The sequence below is a fragment of the Agelaius tricolor genome, unplaced genomic scaffold (genome assembly GCF_023055355.1).
Source record: "Agelaius tricolor isolate 1412-34295 unplaced genomic scaffold, bAgeTri1.0.p SCAF_8, whole genome shotgun sequence".
Taxonomy (NCBI): Eukaryota; Metazoa; Chordata; class Aves; order Passeriformes; family Icteridae; genus Agelaius; species Agelaius tricolor.
The window spans coordinates 22,219,167-22,239,858 of NW_027269268.1; the positions used below are offsets into that span (position 1 = coordinate 22,219,167).

General features: G+C 37.5%; 2 protein-coding genes across 2 annotated transcripts in view; one reads left to right on the forward strand and one right to left on the reverse strand.

Annotated features, from left to right (window-relative positions):
* The window catches only part of ASIC5 (acid sensing ion channel subunit family member 5), a 16,577-nt gene extending 15,607 nt beyond the window's left edge, over positions 1 to 970 (reverse strand). Inside the window, exon 1 of the mRNA XM_071431944.1 lies at positions 931 to 970. Within this exon, the coding sequence (XP_071288045.1) occupies positions 931 to 970 (40 nt within the window). The remainder of the gene's footprint in view (positions 1 to 930) is intronic.
* The window catches only part of TDO2 (tryptophan 2,3-dioxygenase), a 27,770-nt gene extending 7,078 nt beyond the window's left edge, over positions 1 to 20,692 (forward strand). Inside the window, exons 2-14 of the mRNA XM_071431945.1 lie at positions 4,164 to 4,235; positions 4,734 to 9,522; positions 9,888 to 9,993; positions 11,055 to 11,145; positions 11,973 to 12,043; positions 13,726 to 13,853; positions 15,521 to 15,707; positions 16,460 to 16,567; positions 17,530 to 17,641; positions 17,766 to 17,823; positions 18,320 to 18,399; positions 18,968 to 19,058; positions 19,891 to 20,692. Coding sequence (XP_071288046.1) covers positions 9,488 to 9,522; positions 9,888 to 9,993; positions 11,055 to 11,145; positions 11,973 to 12,043; positions 13,726 to 13,853; positions 15,521 to 15,707; positions 16,460 to 16,567; positions 17,530 to 17,641; positions 17,766 to 17,823; positions 18,320 to 18,399; positions 18,968 to 19,058; positions 19,891 to 20,044 — 1,221 coding nt within the window. The 5' untranslated portion in view covers positions 4,164 to 4,235; positions 4,734 to 9,487 and the 3' untranslated portion in view covers positions 20,045 to 20,692. The remainder of the gene's footprint in view (positions 1 to 4,163; positions 4,236 to 4,733; positions 9,523 to 9,887; positions 9,994 to 11,054; positions 11,146 to 11,972; positions 12,044 to 13,725; positions 13,854 to 15,520; positions 15,708 to 16,459; positions 16,568 to 17,529; positions 17,642 to 17,765; positions 17,824 to 18,319; positions 18,400 to 18,967; positions 19,059 to 19,890) is intronic.

Here is a 20,692-nt window from a genome sequence, read left to right on the forward strand (position 1 = left end):
TTTGATCAAAGTTATGTAATTTACTCTGACCTCGTTTTATCATCAGACAGTTTTCCGCTACAAAACCATTCAAAAGTTTCTCTCCAAGCTCTAGTGACTGCTGGAGCCCACTGCATATCTGTTCAGCCATGTGTGGTTTTGTACATCGTGCTGGAATGGAGAAGATTTCTGGTTTTGCTCTAGGCTTCTCTCTCACTAGCACGTGGACAGTGGGACGAGTTCTTTGCATGTTCCCCAAAACAGAGCAGAGGGAGAAGTACATTCCTACACTCCTACATCTCTGCATCTACTGCCTGTAGACTCCAACAAGAGATCACAGGCAAATCAGATCCTTTTCTCCAAGGATAATGCTGTGACTATTTATTTCTCCTGCATGCACTGTGCTAGGTATGAGAATGAAAGCATGTCCCTACATAGAAGCCAAGTGCCTTCAAAAAACACTAGTTACCTTAATCAGCAGAGGTATAACTTTGAATCTAAGCAAACATTAAGCTAAGCTGTATTTCTCCTCCTGTGCATAGCTAGTACAGTAAATATTAGTAAGTAAAAATGATGTTTCACCTGAGAAAAACATTAAAGGTTTTGGTTTTAATGTATAGGATTATCTAATAGTAGCATGTTGCTGCTTTCATTAGCACTACTTTGTTAATGCCTTAAAGAATCCTTACTCTACTTCCAGATTTCTTTAGAAAATGCTATTTAGCAATTGCTTAGTTAAAACTGTATTAGCTTTATTCTAACTACACAGAGGGCCAATAGCTAAAGGTTTTTAAAATTTCTTAAGTAAGCATACAATTTTTTTTCTATGAGCTTTTTTGAGCTCTCCCTTCTTTGTTGTATCTTGAAAAGGTACAAGATATTGCTACTTTTGGACAAGATGACAAATAACAAAGCTGTTGGTAAAATACTCTAATATACCTAGTTACATACCTTTGGCATCCCATTGAATGAATCTCCTGAGCTGGTCCATGAGGCCGTGCTTATTTCAGTAAGGAAGGGATGGACAAGAAGCTGCCTTACCACTGTGATCATTGCCAGGTAGTGGCTTTTATAGAACACCAAATGGGAGGTGATTCTCAATGCCACATGGGACTGGGTAATTTACCTGCTGGGGTTGCTATGTTTTGCCTTTTATTAGCACAGTCTGCAATGTGAAGGAGATAATTTTGATTACAGGATCAGATGTACACCTTTATATACATTTCAATTACTTATTATGCTAATAGTAGTACAAGTGCACTTGTGTATTGCATCACCTTACAAATTTCTTTCATATATTTTCCTTTTGTTTTAGAAAGGCCTATGATCTTTGCTAAAATACTGTGCTGTTCAGAACTGAATTGCTTCTCTTGAAATTAATAAGTAGCCCCTTCCTGGTCTGGAGGGCAGTAAAATGTCTTTCACTGGGTTCCTAGCAGGAACAGGATATAGTTCATCCACACTTTGAATTGCTGCCTTCAGATCCAGCTCCAGATTTCATGTTCTTATGGACATTTCAGCAAAAATGAGCTGGTACTCCTAAGAACTAACCCTGCAGGCAAGGATGAATATACATGCAGGCCACAATCAGCAAGGCCTTATGCAAAAGTACAGAGGCTGCTTTTTTTGTTAATGTGCAAAATTGTCTTGTTTGAAATTTATTTAAAGAAAAGAGCTGAACATCTAACAAAAGTGAATAAAAATGCTAGAAGATTCAAACCTGGGATGTACTTCATTATTTGCTTTAGGAAAAAACAAGAAAAAAACCCCCTCACATTCTCTTTCTGATCTCTTTACTTCATTCCCTCTGTTAGTAGTTGTCCCATTGGTCACCTACAGAGTTCTTGGGTTACCAAGTGTATCAGCTTGGGTCCTTGGTGCCTCACTGCCTGGTTGTTTGCTATTTTCTGGCTGTGTTGTTAATGCTACAAGCAACAAGGTAAAGCACTAAATTCCATTTAATTACTCCTGGCTGACAGGTTTCTGTACTCTACTGCTTGGAATTTCCAGCTCCGTTCATCACTGTTGCCTCACTGGTGGGACTCTCTGCCAGGGCAAGTTTTGCACAGCACTTGTGTTGACACAAGCAGTTTTTTAGATGTTTGTAACTTGAGCCCAGCTGATGCTCTGCTGAGCAGTTTCTGAGCCCTGCAGATCCATTGACTCCTACTAATGCAAACCACTGTAATTCACAGAACCCAGACAACACCTCTTGCCCGAGTTGCTTGAGTTCATAAAACAAATCATGTTAATCTTTTATACTGCTATGTGTATAGAATTAAGAAGCACAAACTGTAAGTTACTTGGCTCTCTATACAGCAAGTGATTCAACTTTCTTTTTTTTAATTATGTTGCTGCCTTACAAAGAATTGTTATGCTTATGCAATACTTTAGATGAACAAGGCTTATGTTGTCCCCTTGTGTTTTACATGAGAAATTTATTTTGAAAAATTTCTTTTATGGTTGCTTTATATTAATTCTTAAGCAAACACCAATGGGCTAAGATCAACCATCTTATGTTTGTTCATCCTTCCCAAATGGCATGGACAAAAAGGTTCCAGGTTGTAAATTGGTCACAGACAGCTTGTTCTGGCCATTCACTCCTTCCATATGTATCTGGTTATTAAAACCACACATTCCCTAATACTTAATGCAGTAAACATAGGAAAACCAGCTGTTGACAGAGGTGGTCACCGTTTTTTGCATTCACACATAATGCAAATTTTGTACTCAAATTATTATTTGAAGTCAATCTTAAGTGCTGTTCAGTTCTGCTGTTATGGTGCTAAACTAAAAAGTAATGCTGCAGCCAGAGTAACTACATAGCTATTTCCTGAGACAAATAGATAACTTCTTTCTGATAAAGTTCATTCTTTGTAGCCTGGTTGCAGCAAAATGTCTTCTGAGAATTCTTACGGGTTGCTGAGATAAAATGCATGTGTACACATTATGTATTTGGTGTATATTTAGCTTTCATTGGACAATATTGTATTTCTTAGAATATATTAAAGTGTTTCTTTCCAATGCCTGTTACATTGCATCACCCTCTATTAGTGTTTTTTTGACATTAATGCTTCTGATGTTTTCCTTAGCTCTCTCTTTTAATAGAAGCATCTCAAATATTATCTGCTTTTAAGACAGAAGTAATGCATTTGCTAATATCGCAGACTACAAATACTTTTACTCAATTAATACAAAAAACATTAGCAGAAAAAGGCAAAACAGGAAAATAACAATGGAGTGATCACTGCCTGGATTGTTGCAATGTGTTGCCATTGCCATTTCATGGAATGCTGGTAACTAATAGTATATGCAAGCCTCTGTCTTGCTCCTTCCCTAGAGCATGTGCTGAAAGTGGATTCAGCAATGGGGGGCAGAAGGGGCTGCAGCAGGAGGTGCTCAAGTAGACTTTGAAGACTCATTGAGTCTCTCTCTACATTGATGAGGAATCAGCTATGACTGGAGAAATCATGAGCTCTCATAATTGTTTTCTAATGATTAAAGATACTAGAATTTCCTTATTTTTTGTTTTCTTATCCCGGTGTTATCCTGACATAATTTAAACTAGGTTACTCCTTTTCCCATCCTGTGGTGTATTGGAAGTTGCTTATTGCCCTTTCTTTTGAAAGGAAAGAATTTCTCACTTTTCCATCCACAATCTTCTCTTAGTTATACAGGTCAATTATTTCCATCTTTCTTAAGGGGCCATATTTTCTACATCAAACATTTGTTGTTCTTGCCATCCTCTTCTGAACCCTTTCCACATTGTCTTCATCTGTCTTGAAGAGTGGTGCCCAGGACATAATGTAATGGATAAATGGATTTCTGATGCTGGATAGAAGTGAGGGGTTCCATGCCAGGTAGAAAGTTGCTATTTTAAAATTCCAGTATAAGATTTGCTCTAAAGAACTTATTTTTAAGTTTGGTTATCATGGCTGAAGTTCAAAAGTATTGCTCTTTGCATCACAGAAGCTGCACTTTATTAATTTCATTGCATTAAGGTAATTTTGTATTCCAGCTCCTATCTGCCAGCATGCTATTAGACTTTCCAGGCTGCTCTCATTTGTCAGTTCAAGAAGTGCACAACTATTCCATCACCCATCTGTTAATGATAATGCTGAATGGGATGAGATGAGCACATTTTTGTCAACGTTTGTCCTAAACCAGCCCTTTGCACTTGCCAGGCAGCTGTGCCACGGAGTAAACAGCAACACGAGCTGAGCCACGTGGAGGATGGGAGTAGCTTATGGTTCCAGGTTTGTGCTTCACTGGGCCTGACAGGTAACCAGGGCTGGGGTGTTCAGGAGGGGAAAAACAGCCTAAAGGGTCATATACTTTATATACTAAAGTACTGTGCCCTGCAATGTGTGGCTGCAAGGCATGAGTAGGGGATAGGTTTGCCTTGGGACAACGCTGTGGAATGTGTTCAAGACATGTTGTTTCTCCTAAGTTTACAGTTCTGACTGGCACTGATCCATTTACATTGATGAAGGCAGGGTGTTTGAGCAATAGAAGTGAAAGAACGTTTTTTCCATACTTGGGGAATAATTATCAGTCAAAAATTATCAGCATGTGAAAGAAATACTGCTGCATTCTGCTGAGCCACAAATGAGAGATGGTGAGGGAAAGGTTGTGCTGGGATGCGTGAAGCATAAATGGAAGTTAAAAGTATTCTGGGAAGTGATGACACAGTTCTTTGTGTTTAAGAATTTGAACAAATGCAGTATTTAGAAAGAATTTTTTTTTCTTTCCAGCACTATCTCATCTCTTTGTTTGTAGTTTGCAAGACCTTGATCTCTGTTCCTCCCCCAGGTACAAATGTCTGATTGGATTATTAATATTGCATCAACTTTAAGCTTGTTTGTTTTAGCCTGGAGTCACCAAATTTTAGTTTTCTTAAAACCAACTGTTAATTTCAAGTGCTAGTTAGATAGTAAGTCCAGTTTAGAAAATCACAAAACACACAGAGGACACATTTTGGTCCCAAGTTTATCTTCTGCTCTTCACTTTCCTTTTCTGTGTCTTTTTTCACATATCTCTTGCTATGTTATTATTGGGTGAGGAAGTGATTTTTGTTCAGTACTGGCAGAGTAGCCAGCACAGTGAGGTTCTGGCTTAGCACACTGGGGGCTTCACCTCTACAATTTGAGTTGCACTTTGTCAACCCAAACGGTAGCTGCTGCACTGTATTTCACTATTATAGTTGTGTGCTTGTTATCAAAATTATTTCATCACTATAATTTTATGAAATTAACAATGCAACATCTGTATGTAGAAAAGGTATTTTTCTTTTGAGTACTTTGTCTCACAAAGGCTGCAGCAGAATCTGCACAAATTAGAACAGGGTGCCTGGACTACAAAGGTATAGTGCACCTATTTCTCATTAGCCATGAATTAGTACCAAACAGAAATGAGAATGACTTGATTATTTAGCAGGAAGTTTGAAACTTACACATGGAAATACTCCTTCCCATGATGTGTACTTCAGTTATGGAATTCATTGCTGCAGGTTGTGGAGTCACAGAATCCACAAAAAGGTTATTAAATGCAAGAACAGAAATCTTAGGAAGTCACAGGCTATCAAAATTGGAAAGTTACATGAATATTCTGGGGAAATTATTGCACTATAAGCTTGCTTTTTAGTTTGTTTGGGTTGCTTTTTGTTTTGGCTTGGTTTTTTGCTGATGGTGTTTTGTTTTGTTTTTTAACAGTTGTTTCTTTTGTTCCTATAGCTCTTCCCAAGAAATCTTTTACTTTCTCTTTGAAACTTTTCAGCATGGCTTGACCTACTTGGATCTTTGACTGCAGGCATTGTTACATAGGTAGAAGCCATGTGTCCTGGGTAGCTCCTAGTCTGCAATTGTTGGACAAGAGTGTTGGGAAGCTTCAAGCGTCATTTGTTTGCAGTCAAAAGCTCTCTGAGCTCTTTCTTCAACTTAGCAAACATTAGACAAACAAATTGATTTGTAATGATTTTGTAATCAGGATGAGAGTTTGAGCAGTAGAATGGGTGACACTGTCCAAACCACTTGTGTGTGTACTTTTTCTTCTCCATAAGTGATTTCATGTAGGAAAACTTGAGATTTGGCTTGGGTGAACAGGTCACTTCCAATCCATCCTTTTTTTGGATTCATGACAGTGTGTAGAAGGTCAGTCTTACTTACCTGTCCTCATCAGACCATAATGTTTCAGACAGAGAGCCCCACAGTGAGAACATGCAAACTCTTGGCTCTGGCTGTATCCATTAATCATGCTGCAGGCCACCTCTGCCTTACATGGGACCTCCCTCAGCCAGGCTAGAGAGGGGCTCCCTTTTTGCCCATGTGAACCACTGCTCTCAGTCCAAGTAAATTCAGTTTCTCTCTGCTCTGCAGCCCTATTGCACCCAGTCCAGCCACCCCACATCCCCCTGGGGAAGGGCAGGTGAATGGAAAGGGGGACAGGGTGAATTAACAGGGGTGCTTAACAATTCCCAGGCTTGGTCATGAAGGCCATGACAGTGCATTTGAAGGCCACAATGAGCAGTTCTGGGAAGCTGTGGGGGGGTTTTGGTTGTTTTTTTTTTTTTGGTTTGGTTTGGTTTGGTTTGGTTTGGTTTGGTTTTTTTTTCTGGGTTTTTTTTTGGCGGTTTTTTTTTGGTTTTTTTTCCTGTTGTATGTAACTGTTTGTCTTGTATTCAGCCCAGTCACAAAACAGAACATTCTCACTGTCTGCTGAAGATTAGAGCCCTCTGTGATGAAAAGAAGGCTTTTTATCTGACTTTCACATGTTAAAAGTAAATTAACAAAAAACTAAATAAAAGCTCAAGGGCACACACACTCTTGGTTTTCACAGCCTTGCTCAGTCACCTGCAGCATGAACAGCGAGTTATGCATGTGGCTAGATCTGCTTCTTAGTGGTTTTGAGAGTTCAGCATGAAAAAGGGAAGTGAAGGTACATTTTGATCAAAAAGCAATACCATAATTTAAAATTAAAGTTATGTTTTGCTTTTGGATACATTCACATTGAAGAGCTTTTTTTCATCAAGACTTGTTTATGGTTATACTAGTAGGGAGAGATGACAAAGTGGCTACAAATTTCTGTCAGGATATAAAGGACATCCAAATAAAAATCAGGTCCCTACAGTGAGCCCCAAATTTGAGCAGCATGGCAGAAGCACATTTATTTCTAAGGGTATCTGCAGCCATGTCAGAGTTCAAGGCTCTGAGCTGATCCAAACCTGAGGGCTCTTGTAAGCTGTGCTGTCATCTACACTGCCAAGAGACAGTTTCATAATCAGGTCATACAAGCCACTTAAATTATTTTACTACCAAGTTAATTACATACTTTGAAGCCTTATCGAGATCAGATGAAGGCAGCCAGTGAGAAGAATGACCTTGTCTATGTCTGAAAACCATTGTCTATGGTTTTATTTCAGGGGTTTTCCAGTCCTCATCAAGATATCTTTTTCCACTGATCTTGGAGAGTTTGAGATCTATTGTAGTTGGTTAGAGAGCTGAATTCAGCTAGTGTGAGATTAAATTTTCTTAAATGAATGGATGCAAATATTATCCATAATATAACCCAGTTTTTTAGGAATTGGTCAGTTTACAGCTTTGGGACCAAGCAGCTATGAGATCCTTAAACAAGGAATTTGACATGTTGGAAACACTGGAAAAAACTTTCTAAATTGCTCTTGTCTGGCTAATTTACTTGATTGACTGAAGGCTGTCTGTTGCTGAATAGGAAGGGATGTTTGTATAGTTGTTGTTTAGACAATATCTCCAGCTAGATTTCAAGTGAGTTTGCTAATCCTGAGGGAATTAATGGTACTATTACTTCCCAAATAGGGAGTTAATGTTTTGTTAAGTGGAGATTGTAAAAGGGCTCTGCTACATAAAAGTCCTTTGCCTACTGGGTAGGCAATGTAAAGGTTGCCTGTCAGAGATCATTGCACCGGAAGTTTACAATTCTCTGTATTTCACAGAAGAAAATAAAACTGCACAAGAAAACATACATTAACATATTTTGTGAGGTTAAAAGTTCAATATTTTCCAACTGTCCTTAGTTTTACTAGTTTCACATTCTTTCTTTCTTTGTGCCATGAGAAAAGATAACAGCTTGATTTCATTATGCATGCTCAGTCTGGATGTTTCAGGTGAAGATACACAGGAATGACAAGATAACCTTTCTTTTTCTTTTGAGATATATGGATGTGCAAGATTTCCACATTTGTAAATCAAGCTGTTTCAGTGCAAATATGTGAAAAGTGACTTTCAACATTTGGTTTCTGATGTTCTCACTTTCATCTCTAGTTGTCTGCATCACTGAGCACATGTGTAGGTGTGTGTAAGGAGAGAATTATTTTCTTCTGTCAGGTTTTATATAAGGAAGGAAGAACTCCTTGACCTTGCTTGGTCAGTTGCTTAAGTGAAGTCCTACATTTCTTGTGGCTCAACTTTATTTTAAGCTGATTTGTGTAAAGCCTGAGAAATGACATCTGGCTGAACGGGGTATCCATCCCATCACCCACATCCTACATCTGCATTTTTTTAATGAGAAAACTACTCTTAAGTGACTGGAACAGCTGAAACCACCACACAGACACCACTAAGCAGAGTAAGTCTTGCAGAGAGCAAATGATCCAGGGTCACAGAGGTCCTGCAGTTTTGTTTGCAGTGAAACTGAGCATTAACTTTTTTTTTCAGAAAGGGCTGGCAGGCAGAAAAGAAGTGTATGCTAGTTACATTTTACTTCATTGTGTGTTAAGCTGATGACTAGATAGAATTGAGTAACATTTGTCAATAAATGATACTGAAATTTTTGTGCAAGGAGATAAAATTGAGAAATTATTCTGATTTAAATACTTGGAAAACCAGCATGAGAGGTTCATGATGTTTTTAGTACTTCACTTAATCTGTGTACATTATTTAAAAATTATATGTATTACTTGAAATCTCTTTGAATAGGCACTATTTAGTCTGTCATGGAAACACATTTCTTTACTTCCACCCCCACCGCCACCCCTCTTTTCTCTTTCCCTGTGTCTGATTTTTTAAACTTAATAGTATCCTGATACAAAAGGCTGCAGGTTAAAAACCTACTCTAAAAATTAGTGGTTTTATTAAATATTGCCTTTTTTATCACACACAGACCTCTCATTGACTTACAACTTACACACTACACCATACAGCTGCATCCAAAGAAGCAACTGGTGGAAACCTTGCAGTAAAAAGCACAAAAAACTTGTGCCCTAGGACAAAACAAGCTTGTCATCCATTCATTTTTTAACTGGCAGGGAAAAACACGGTCCTGGAGAGCCAACAACACATGAAGCTCCTGACCTTTGTGCTGTGATTGTTTCTGTCATTATTGAATAGTGGAGATGGGCTGAGGGCTAAGGAGGGCAATTTGGGGGTTGGCCTTGGCAGTGAGATAAGGCTACATAAAAGGGAGCTGCAGCAGGTTTGGGAACACTCACAGGGTGTTTTTCCCCGTGTGCAGCTCAGCAAGCTTGGATCCAGAAACCATGAGCCAGTGCCCCTTTGCGGGGAAGAATTACCTGTGAGTCCTTCCTCTTTCTTTTTTGCTTTATAAATTCAATTCAATTGATAAGGTGTTAGTGCAAAACATGAAATCTCAGAGAGGAATTACTTATTACAAGCAAATAGCTGCAGCTGTAGCTATCATTTAGCTGTTGCTAAATGAGTACAGATCATACAAGGACTTGTCTGAGCACTTGTTATTTTATGTGATGTTACCAGCTGTTACTGTGACAAGAGGAATTTCAGTTTTTATCAAAAGCCTGCTTTACTGGTTCTGTTTATCAAAATAAAGCATTGATTGAACTGTAGATGTTAGTAAAAAGGCAGGTATATTCATAATTCTTTAATTAAACAATTTACATATTTACTTCATTTTCTTCTTAGATTTAATTTTAGCAAGCTATCTTTGGAAGATGAAAATAATGACAAATCTCAAGAAGGAGTAAATAAAGCCAGCAAAGGTGGGCTTATCTATGGAGAATACCTACAAGTAAGTTTAATGATTTCATGTTGGCAGTCCTGGTTGCTCTTGAGGCAGCACCTGTGACTGACACTTACTGAGACAGGTCTCCCATGCAGGAGTGCCCATCTCAGCTGGGACCTCAAGGTGCCCTGTGGGAAGACTTCTCAAACTACAAGGAACATGGATATTTTGGGGGGGTTGGTAGGGAATTATCTATGTTGGTAAACTATAAAGTGACACACCACTAAAAGCTTTCTTTGGTCAGCAATTTCTGCACGTCAGCAGGATATGCGCAATGTCCTTGAAAGTCCAGAATACTTGGCTGGAAAAATCGATTTCAGGGGTCAGATGATGACTAGGGGGGAACATAAAAGAAACCTCCCCAAAAAACCCCTTTTCTGCAAAAGCTAGATGAATTAGGAAATTAAGAAATAAGTACAAATAAAATACCATAGATAGTAAAAGAATCCAGAAGTTATTTTGGGTTTTTATTTTTTAGACAGCATGAACTGAAGGGAATTACTCTGCTTTTGAACTAAAGTAAGAGTATGCCAACTTTGATTTGTTGACATACTCTTTAGAATTTTGCAAAGATTCATTTGAAAACAGCTATGATTAGATTCTAGATTTGACTAAGAAAAAAATTTAGTAATGTCAGAACTGAAGTTATTATTACTGCCTCAACTCAGAACTCTTAGGCTGATGTTGTTGCATGATTACCCAGAATTTTACTATAGGAACTCTATTTTCATGGGACAGGACAGTATAGATCTAAAATCTGGAAGATATGCTGGATATTTTGTTTTCTCTGTTTTTTTAAACTATGCATATATAAATTTATGTAATAAAAATTGTCAAAACGTTATTACTTGAGGTGCCTAAATGCTCTATTTCAGGCAAGATTTTTTTCTAATTAAAAAGTAAAAGTCATACCTGAGACAATTTAGTCAAATTTCTCATAAAACCTAGAGTGTGAGGTCTGTATATGTATTTTTAAAAATATTATTCTTAAAAATTCGCTGTATGCAGTAAGACTACCATTACTGATAGCAGAACTTTAAAGAACAGTTCTTACCTTTATTTTTAAGCTGAACAAAATATTGAATGCTCAAGAACTTGAGAGTGAGAAGAAAGGGAAAAAAATCCATGATGAGCATCTTTTTATTGTGACACATCAAGGTAAGTGGAGGAGTGCGGTGGTGGTTGACTAATATTTTTGCCACAGAGAGTTAATTGGTGCTGACACATGCAATACACCATTTTTTTTTTTTCATTTCAGACACTGGCACAGCAGTATCTCTGTATTTTATCTGTTTTTATATATGCATGTATTCATATATAAATTGTAAGGCAGTAATCAACTCTTTGCTTGTGAAGCCATGAGTATAACCTTTGGATTTGGTAAACCAAGATATGGATGGTTCTATTCTTAGAGAAATTAAGGTGGTGAAAACCTTGGTGTCATCCAAACAACAGGCTGCTATGCAGGTTATTGTAGGCAAATTTTGTGTGCTGCCTTGTGCCTTCTCTAAAATTCCAGTTTTAGCCATCTAGAATCTGTCTAGAAATCAGCACACCAGCTAGGCACTCCCTAATGCCCATATCTTCCTGATTTTCAGACCCTGGCATGATGATATTTTCTGTTATTGACAGAAAACACGTAGTTTGTAAGCAGTTGTTGAGTTAGATTTTATTGAAGTATCAGATCTGGATTTTCTCTTTCCTCTTTTTGTAATGAGCAATCTGCAGATGAAATATCTGATGTGTAAAATGTATTTAAAAATTTTTTTCAGTATTCTCAACTCTAGATTATTTTGCCTAATACTTCAGGAAGAGGACAGAATACTGTAACAAGTAATAAGTTTATGTATCAGTATCTTCTTTTGCACTGGCAGTGTCAATGTAGGTTATTAATTTCAAATCAACATGCAAGAATTTTTTTTCCTGGTGCTAAGAAGAAAAAAGTAACCTTGAAGTTGATGCTTACAGTATCTTTCTTGTTGTAGCATATGAACTTTGGTTTAAGCAGATTTTGTGGGAAATGGACTCTGTGCGAGTGATCTTTCAAAATGGTCATGTAAGTTAAAACAAATATGAATTTTGAGAAAATTGAGCCCTGATTTTCTCTTGCTTCCTGCCTCTCACTCTTGGGTTTACTAAAGAACATGTGCTCTTTTTAGAAACAGCATCAAAAGACCAAATAAAATTTGGCTGAGTGGCTCTTGTATCCTGATAGTACAGATTTTTGATCAGCAAAATCTTACTTCCTCCTGAAGTATGCCTTTTGTGTAGATCTTCTTCCAGGGCCAATTTCATTGGCCAAAATGCTCTCATACTCTCTTGCTGGGTAACTGCAGAAATTTAAGTTGGAAATATCTAATGCAGAAAAAGCAAGCTCAGAGGCAAATCTAAAGAGCAGAAGACTCACAGGTATTTTTATGTTGAAAAGTAATTTCTGCCTTTGTTCAGTTTCTGAAGTCTACATACTGTCTCCTTCCATCCAATATCTGCTGTGAGGAGAACTCATTTTTGTGATTGTGTAATAGTAAATCCAACAGAGAAGCAATAATCCAAAGCAGTGTAATACTGTGCAAGAATTTCTGAAAATTATGAATATAAGCAACTCTTCACATTTGTCCAAAGCTAAACACGCATTATAACAGTGGGTAAGAATGGAAAACTCTTGAATTGATACTACATCCACAGAAAAATCTGACTGCATGCAGTTTGAGAAATACCTTGAGTACATCATTAGCATGTGTCTAAGAAGCAGATTTGAAACTGGACCAGATTGAAAGAAGGAACCTTCTTTTCAAGGTCCAATGAAAATGTTCTCTGTTGTCCATTATATTCCTAATTTCATTGGCATTTTAGTTTACTATTTTATCAAATTGTAACTTACCATAACCAGTTCTTAAGAAGAATATTTTTTTTAGTGAAAAATGAAGCCTTCCTTGTGATCAGAATTTGAAATGTCAATGTTAAGGTCAAATATACAGCCAAGCAATTAGGGAAATGAATATCATCTGCCATTTTTTGTAGTCTGATATTTCCTGGTTGCATGCCCAGATTTTAGAGAGAAGTTTAATCCCATTGAAACTGAATAGAATTTTAACAGACTCTTCTGCAGGCAGAGTGTTTAATTTAGTGAAAAAAAGAACTTCTGCTTTTTCCATTTAATATTATCTAATTCCCACCAGATGGAGTCTTTTCTCTTCTTCTCTGCTTGCTAATGCACATTTCTGATGAAATGTTTTAGATGTGCTCTCCTGATGTCTGATTATTTAGCTTCTCAAGTTCTAAGTAATTTCCTTACCTGCCTTATGGCTTACAGAATGGAGCAAAAATAGAAATTATTCTAGAAGTAATTATAACAGAAAGTATATAATTTTCATATATATAATATTAAGTTACAATAATATTGTAATTATTGGAAATTATAAATTATTTTTATAATTTAATTTCTTTGTCTTCTATTTTAGTCAAAAACATAGAAAAGAAAAAAAACCCCTGTGTGATAGGCCTACCTATAATGTAGCATCGGCCAGAAAAAAGTGGATTTCAATCTTTGAAATTTAGAGTTTCAGTTTTAAGTTAAAACCAGAGTGCTCTATTCCATATGAGAATCTGCCTCTATGGATTTCACATGGGAAGGACTTGGGAACTATAGTGATGTACAACAGTGAAAAGACATGAAATAACTAGGTAGGATCTAGACAAATCACCATTCTGATTATGATCTTTATTTTTTTTTTACAGGTAAGAGATGAGAGGAACATGCTGAAGGTTATTACTCGAATGAACAGAATTTCACTGATTCTGAAATTACTTGTGGAACAGTTCTCAGTTTTGGAAACTATGACTGCATTGGACTTCTTTGATTTCAGGTAAAGAGTTATTATTCCTCCACAGCAATCCAGGAGCTGGTAATTCTCATCCTTAGAATGGATTGTGAATTTTGCATGTGTGCTGGTGTCTGTCAGCAGGCTGAGAGCTCACCTTGGAGAGGCAAACATGACATTAAAGTGCAAGGGTTAGTTATGAAATTGACCCTGACTGTGAGTCCAGCATGTTCTGCAAAGAAGTACAAGTGAATTGTTGACTCTTCTGTGTAGGGTTCTGCTGACTGGTTTCAGGGTCAAAAGTTAAAACAGCAGAAACAACAGAAATAGCTCATGGTTCTGCTAGCAATTTAGTTGAAACTTGGCACTGCAGATTGGAGCCTTGCTCTATGGCAAATCATAGAAGTGCTTGGGGGAGAGACATGCACTCTCTCTAGATTATCAAACAGGTATTTCAGCTGTCTTGGTTTCATGGTGCTGCTTTGGGTCTGCAGTGCTCAAGGAAGCATTGCTGTCCCTTGTCCTTTTCCCCCAGTAAGTTCTGCTGTCCAGGAGCAGCTCAGTGCATTGCTGGGCTGGGTTGTACCTCTTCTGCCTTCTGCTCTGGCTTTCTCTGGATCCTTTGGCTTATCTCACCTCTCACATTTCTTTCTCTTCCCTCTCTACATCTAGGCCCTTTCACCACACTACCATGTGTTACAGCTTCACCCACTGTGTCCCTTCCCTGTTCTCCTGCTTGTGTCACTTGTGCATATCTGTCTGCCTTGTGACCTCAGTGCCATCCAGCATCCCGTCCACTTTTGCATTTTGGTACCTTTTCCCTTCTATCTTTTAATGTTCCCTATTGAAAAGAGCAGGAAACTACGAATTTTCTTCACTTGCTTGAATTGAGTATTACCCTTCAGCAGGGGAAATCCATGGGATAATCATCCATTTTGATCCATACTTGCTTCAGCTTTTCAACCACATACTCATTTGATAAGTAAACATAAGATTAAATCAATGATGTGTCACTGTCAAATCTTGTACTCACAATTCAAAATGCATTACAATTACCTAGCAATGTGGGATTTCAGGTTGCTTTCATTAGTAATTGTTTTTCAGCATGGTCAGATGATTTAACTCTTAAGATTCCCATTAATGAATCCTTCAAAAAAAACCTCCACTGGAGTTCTTTTGAGCATTATTCTGCTCTATAGGATAAGGCAAATTGCAGATATATATATTGCATGTATGGACTATTATACATAATAATATATAGGAATTATGTTGTGTATCAAGACTATTTAAAATGGCATGTTATTGGCATGTTGTTGCTGTGAAAATTTTTGTAACAGCTTTTTGGGGTGCAGCTGCTTAGTCTATTTGGAAAGGGAATTACATTCACTAACATTGCCTCCTGTACATCACATGCACAAAGCTTCCCTTTTAAAACACAAATTCACACATTTACACTACCTGTGTATGCACAAAGAATACAGAACTAGAAAATGAGATTATAATTGCACTGTAGTTGCATTGAAATTGCTTGGTTCTTTTTTCCTTTTCCTAAGTGCAGTCATATAAAAAAGTCCTCAGATAGCTATTTGATATTCTTCAGATGTGAAATATGGGGGGTTTTTAGAGAACAAAATTTTTAGAGAACAAGAGAAATCCACCATTGTAAAATAACATCCTGCATTTTTATATCTTCTTTTCTTCTGTTCCCAAAGGTACTACCTAAGCCCAGCCTCAGGTTTTCAGAGCCTGCAGTTTCGCTTGCTGGAGAACAAGATTGGAGTTCCCCAAAGCCTGAGAGTCCCTTATAACAGAAGGCATTACCGTGATAACTTCAAGGGACAGGATCATGAACTGCTGCTTCAATCAGAGCAAGAACCAACACTACTGCAACTTGTGGAGGTAATAATGTCAGTCTTGGACCTTGCCTCATTTTCCCCATCTCCCAAGAATGTCCTTCATTAGTCTCAGTGACAAATTCTCCTACCTTAAGAGAAACAAGCATGTTAGCAAGTTCTCTGTCACTTGTGTTTTGGATTCTTGACAAATTTGGCATGAAAGAGAGTTAATTAGTAAACCAACTGATTTTTCACAGCATCTTGCTTTCATCTGAAAATTCTGGCTGTTAAACTGATAAATAGCATTGTGGAAGTGTGAGCTAAGAATGTAGATGCACTGTTTCACTTGCATTGCTTTTTGTGACTATAAGCCCTTTTGGGAGGAAAATTTTAAAAATAGTCCCACTGTTAGTGATGGCTATTAGAGAGGTTAAAAACTATAGGTGGCTCTGTCTTCCTTCTGAGACTTATCATTACTCTTATCTTATATATATGTGGAATAAGGTTTGTTTTTCTGTAGTTTGTTTTAAAGATATCCTTAGAATGAGACAGCTTCTGTCTTCCAACATTGTCCATGCTACCTGGAACCTGATGGGCTTGGTATGGCACCATTATGCAGGTGTACATCATCCACATGGACATGCTGAATTTAGCACTAAGACCTTCTACAGGATACTGTAGATGTGCTTATTGCTAAACCAGAATTGTAGCAGTAGAATTTATGTTGCTGTAACTTGTAATTCTAGGATAATGCAGTTGCATTGCTATTGTTTGAATATATTATCATTACTACCACTAACGCTATTATTATTAAAGGCATGGCTGGAAAGAACTCCGGGACTTGACTCAGAAGAATTTGATTTCTGGGGACAATTTGAAGAGAATGTTTTAAAAGGCCTAGAAGAGGAATTTGCCTTGATACAGGTATCAGTTTACTCTTGAACTAACTATAGGCAAAGACATCTGGCAAAATGACATTGTGACATAAATTTAACTTTTGGCTTATTCAAAGTTTCTCACTCACTTCACTTAATCTTCATTAGTCTTCTTCTGCAAGAAGCAGAAAAAAATGCAAATTCTTCAGGAAATAGGAATATTTTTTTAATTTGACATCTGAGATGATTTAAAGCATGAGATACATGGATGATCAGGATTGCAAAAGGGATGGATTAGTATCAATGGAAGGGCTGAATTTGATTTTACTGAAACTACAACTTCACTATTCATTAGTACTTGCATCTACAATATAAAGTGAATATGAAGTTTGGGCTCCTGAGCTGTGGATATGGAATGGCCCTATTAAGAGCCCATTTCTGTTTAACAGTATATGGCAATTTGCTGCTATGTGATCATTTGAATTGCAATGGCAAATAAGCATCAGAAAATCCCTGACTATTTCAAGACCTGCAGCTTTACAAACATTTTTAATATTTTCATTTTTAATGAAAAAAAATAATAAGAATTTATCAACTTCCTGATAATATCTGTTTATGTCTTTCTAACTTATCTAAACTTTTTTATTTACAATTTTCTTGGCCACTGCTCTGCAAGGATGTAATTTTTTTCCCTTGAAAACAAATAAATCAGACTTCAAACAAATTATGATTAACTTTTTAAGGCCTCTAGACCAAGAAATGCAATAGATTGCCAGGTTGTTTGAATATTCATTTCTCTGGGTTGTGTTGGAATCTATTTAATTGTACATTTCTTGGTAATTGTACTTTTCAAAGGACAGTGACTCATGTATCTTATTTGCAAATACAGTTCTTACAGCTAAGATTCAAACTTCAGAGTATTTATTTAAATAAAAGTTGCAAAATGAGTCATTCAAGTGCTTAATTTTCCCTATTGAATTCTAAAGCTTGTCTTTGTTTTAAATACCAAAGGCCAAAGCAGAATCAGAAGAAAAAGATGACTTATTGTCTGAATTCCAAAAGCAGAGAGACACATTACTTTCATTATTTGATGAAAAACGCCATGAACATCTGCTCAGTAAAGGTAGATTTTATTACCATATGTGAATATGTACTTTGTATGTTTTACACGTTATTTATAAATGCTTGTTATAGCCCTGAAGTTGCAGGAGAATGAGCAACCAACTGAGGACACTTGTATTTTGCAGGAGAGAGGAGACTGTCCTACAAAGCACTGAAGGGGGCCTTGATGATCTACTTCTACAGGTGATGTTGTGTCTTTGATGGTGACTGGCAGGAGGAGAGGTGAAGATTAAGAACAGCAGCACAGGTTTAGTTAGGCTAGAATGGGCTGCAGGAAGCAATCTATTTCAGCCCTCCACAGGAACCCTGATGAGTCAGATACAGCTCAAAGGTCAGACCAGGCTGCTCAGGGCCATGTCCTGATGAGTTCTGAATATCTTCAAGGATGGGAGGTTGCACATTCACTCTGGGCACCTTGACCAGATGCTGCTTCTCAGATTGTAACTAGTAAATGCCTTGTTCTACCTGTCCTAGAAAGATCTGGAGTCCTTTTCTGAGTTCAAAAATAAAGGGGCAGATCAAGACGTACACAGCAGAAGTATTTGTTAAAATATCTGGTGATATTCCAGTACCAATTTAGGAAAAGCAATCTTTAAGTCACTAAGCACTGGTGACATGCAACTTTGAAAAATACAGCTTATGCTGAGAGGTCTGACTGTCTTCTATTTCATTTTCATAGGGAGGAGCCTCGTTTCCAGGTTCCATTTCAGCTTCTTACCTCCCTTATGGATCTCGATGTGCTCATGACTAAATGGAGATGTAAGTTTTGACTTTTTTCACTGTGACACTCTCTCTTCTAGATGCAAATAAATTGTTCTGCCTCTGAGTTACACCCAGTCTTAGAATCGAGCTTTGGAGTTCATGCATTAGGAATGACTCCTTTTGTTTGTACTTCAGCCAAGAGGAAAGATAAAAAGCTACTTCTGTGATTATTAGATATATATGGGTATAGCTACCACTTCTCTGACCTGTTTTAAGTGTGCTATCTTAAGAGACAGAGATCTATTCTTCAATCTATCTCAAAAAGTCATAATGATATGTCTTTATATGCAAACATTCCTTCTGCCTCCTTCCATATCTATACATAAGTGAATGTATAATTCTGTATTCAGAGCATAGTAACGTGTAATAATTAGTGTGTTCATTCTGAATTAACAATAATTTTATATAATTGACTGAAGAATGGTAGAATTAACTCCTGCATTGCTGAAGACCTAAGTGTTCTGTATCCCTGTAAAGATCTCTGAATGACCTTCAATAAGTGTGACCCTTTATTTATATTTAAGTATACTGAACATGTGCTATTTTCTCCTGTTGTATCATTTAGATAACCATGTCTGTTTGGTGCACAGAATGATTGGTGGCAAGGCTGGCACTGGAGGCTCATCAGGCTACCACTACTTGCGCTCAACAGTGAGGTACAAATAACGTGTTTCTCCTGTACCTGCAACAATGCAGTTCATAAATACTCTAATGCTGGGAGACATAATTTAGATGGCTCACTGAAGGCCAAAGGGCTGCTGACTCTCTTCTGGGACTCTTGCACATCTCCCCTTGGTTGTTGTACATTTATTTATCAGTGACATATAAATTCCAAGTCTTCTAGGGCAAAAAGGTCCCTTTTGATCACTCATGGCATCTGTGATTCTCAGTCAAGGCATTACAGTGACAGCAATACTGTGATCCCTGCATTGTTCAGTTGGTGTGCCAGCTAGCCCAAGTTAATGAGGCTGGAAGTGAGCCCCAGCTACTGTGTGACAGTTTGTTTATTCCTTAGCATGACCTCTAATTGCACAACCCCTTAAAAGAGGATCTTCTTTGAGGTTTGCTCTCAAAGAGCCGTGAACCACCACGTAGTGCTGTGAGCAACTCCTACCACGACCAATGGAACAGAGGGGAGAGCAGAAAGCAGATGTTAGACTGATGTTGAGGATTGAATGCCCATGGTCTTTCTTAGAAAGCTCTCCCACTCTACCTTCATTTCAGGTTAACATAATTGTTGCTAGATAAATGCTGCTAGAGATCACACCCTATGGACTCTGGATTTTCAGAAGAAAGATGTTACTATAGATCCCTATTAAGCCTAATCTGCTATGCCCTCGGAAGTCAGGACTGGATTCTTGCTCTGTAACATTCAGGAGGTTTACTGCAAGGAATCTTGTTATTTGCATTAGAAAGATTGATTACTGAGGATTTAGAAATTATGGCCTTCTATACTGATGGAATTATTGTTCCAATTGTCTTTTTCAGTGACAGATACAAGGTGTTTGTGGATTTGTTCAATCTTTCAACATTTCTAGTGCCAAGACACTGGATACCAAAGATGAACCCAAGCATTCATAAATTCCTTTACACAGCAGAATACTGTGACAGCTCCTACTTCAGCAGTGATGACTCTGACTAACCTGCCTTTCTAGGCTGTTGCTGTGAACAACCTCCTGACTTTCACCTTCAGTGGTGCTCCCAGCCATTCCCACCAAGATTGTGGGTGTGTAAATATGTATTTATGTATGAAAGCTTTGTGAATAGTACAATTGTCCTGTGGAAGAAATTAATTGCTTGTAGAGAAAATAAATCTGTATTGAGTTAGCCTATGTTAAGAGTAAAATGATACCCCAATTAAACCCAGGGAAAATTTAACTCTTGGCTGGCTTCTTAAAGCCTGCTCCTAGAGAAAGGGAGAAAATTACACACAGTAACTATGATCATTACTTATTTGTACATATTTTTGTATCTGCTTGCTTGCCTAATGGCTGCTACTAATTTATGACTACTTAAGGATATAATCAATCTCATCACCTTCAGAAGAATATTCGTTTCTGAGCTCTAGTGCAACTTCAAAAGGAATTTTGGGTTAAAAGTTTCAAAAGCTAGATTCAAAAAAGTAAGTCCTGAATCTACAGAAACCAAACCATCCTGAACTTATAATACATCAAGGATCATGTTGCTATCTCTTTACATGTGAATGTAAATGCCTTACACAGAAATACTGTTAAAAATAGAAGATATAAGTATTTACTTTGCATTCCAAATAAAGCAGTATTAAAGCTCA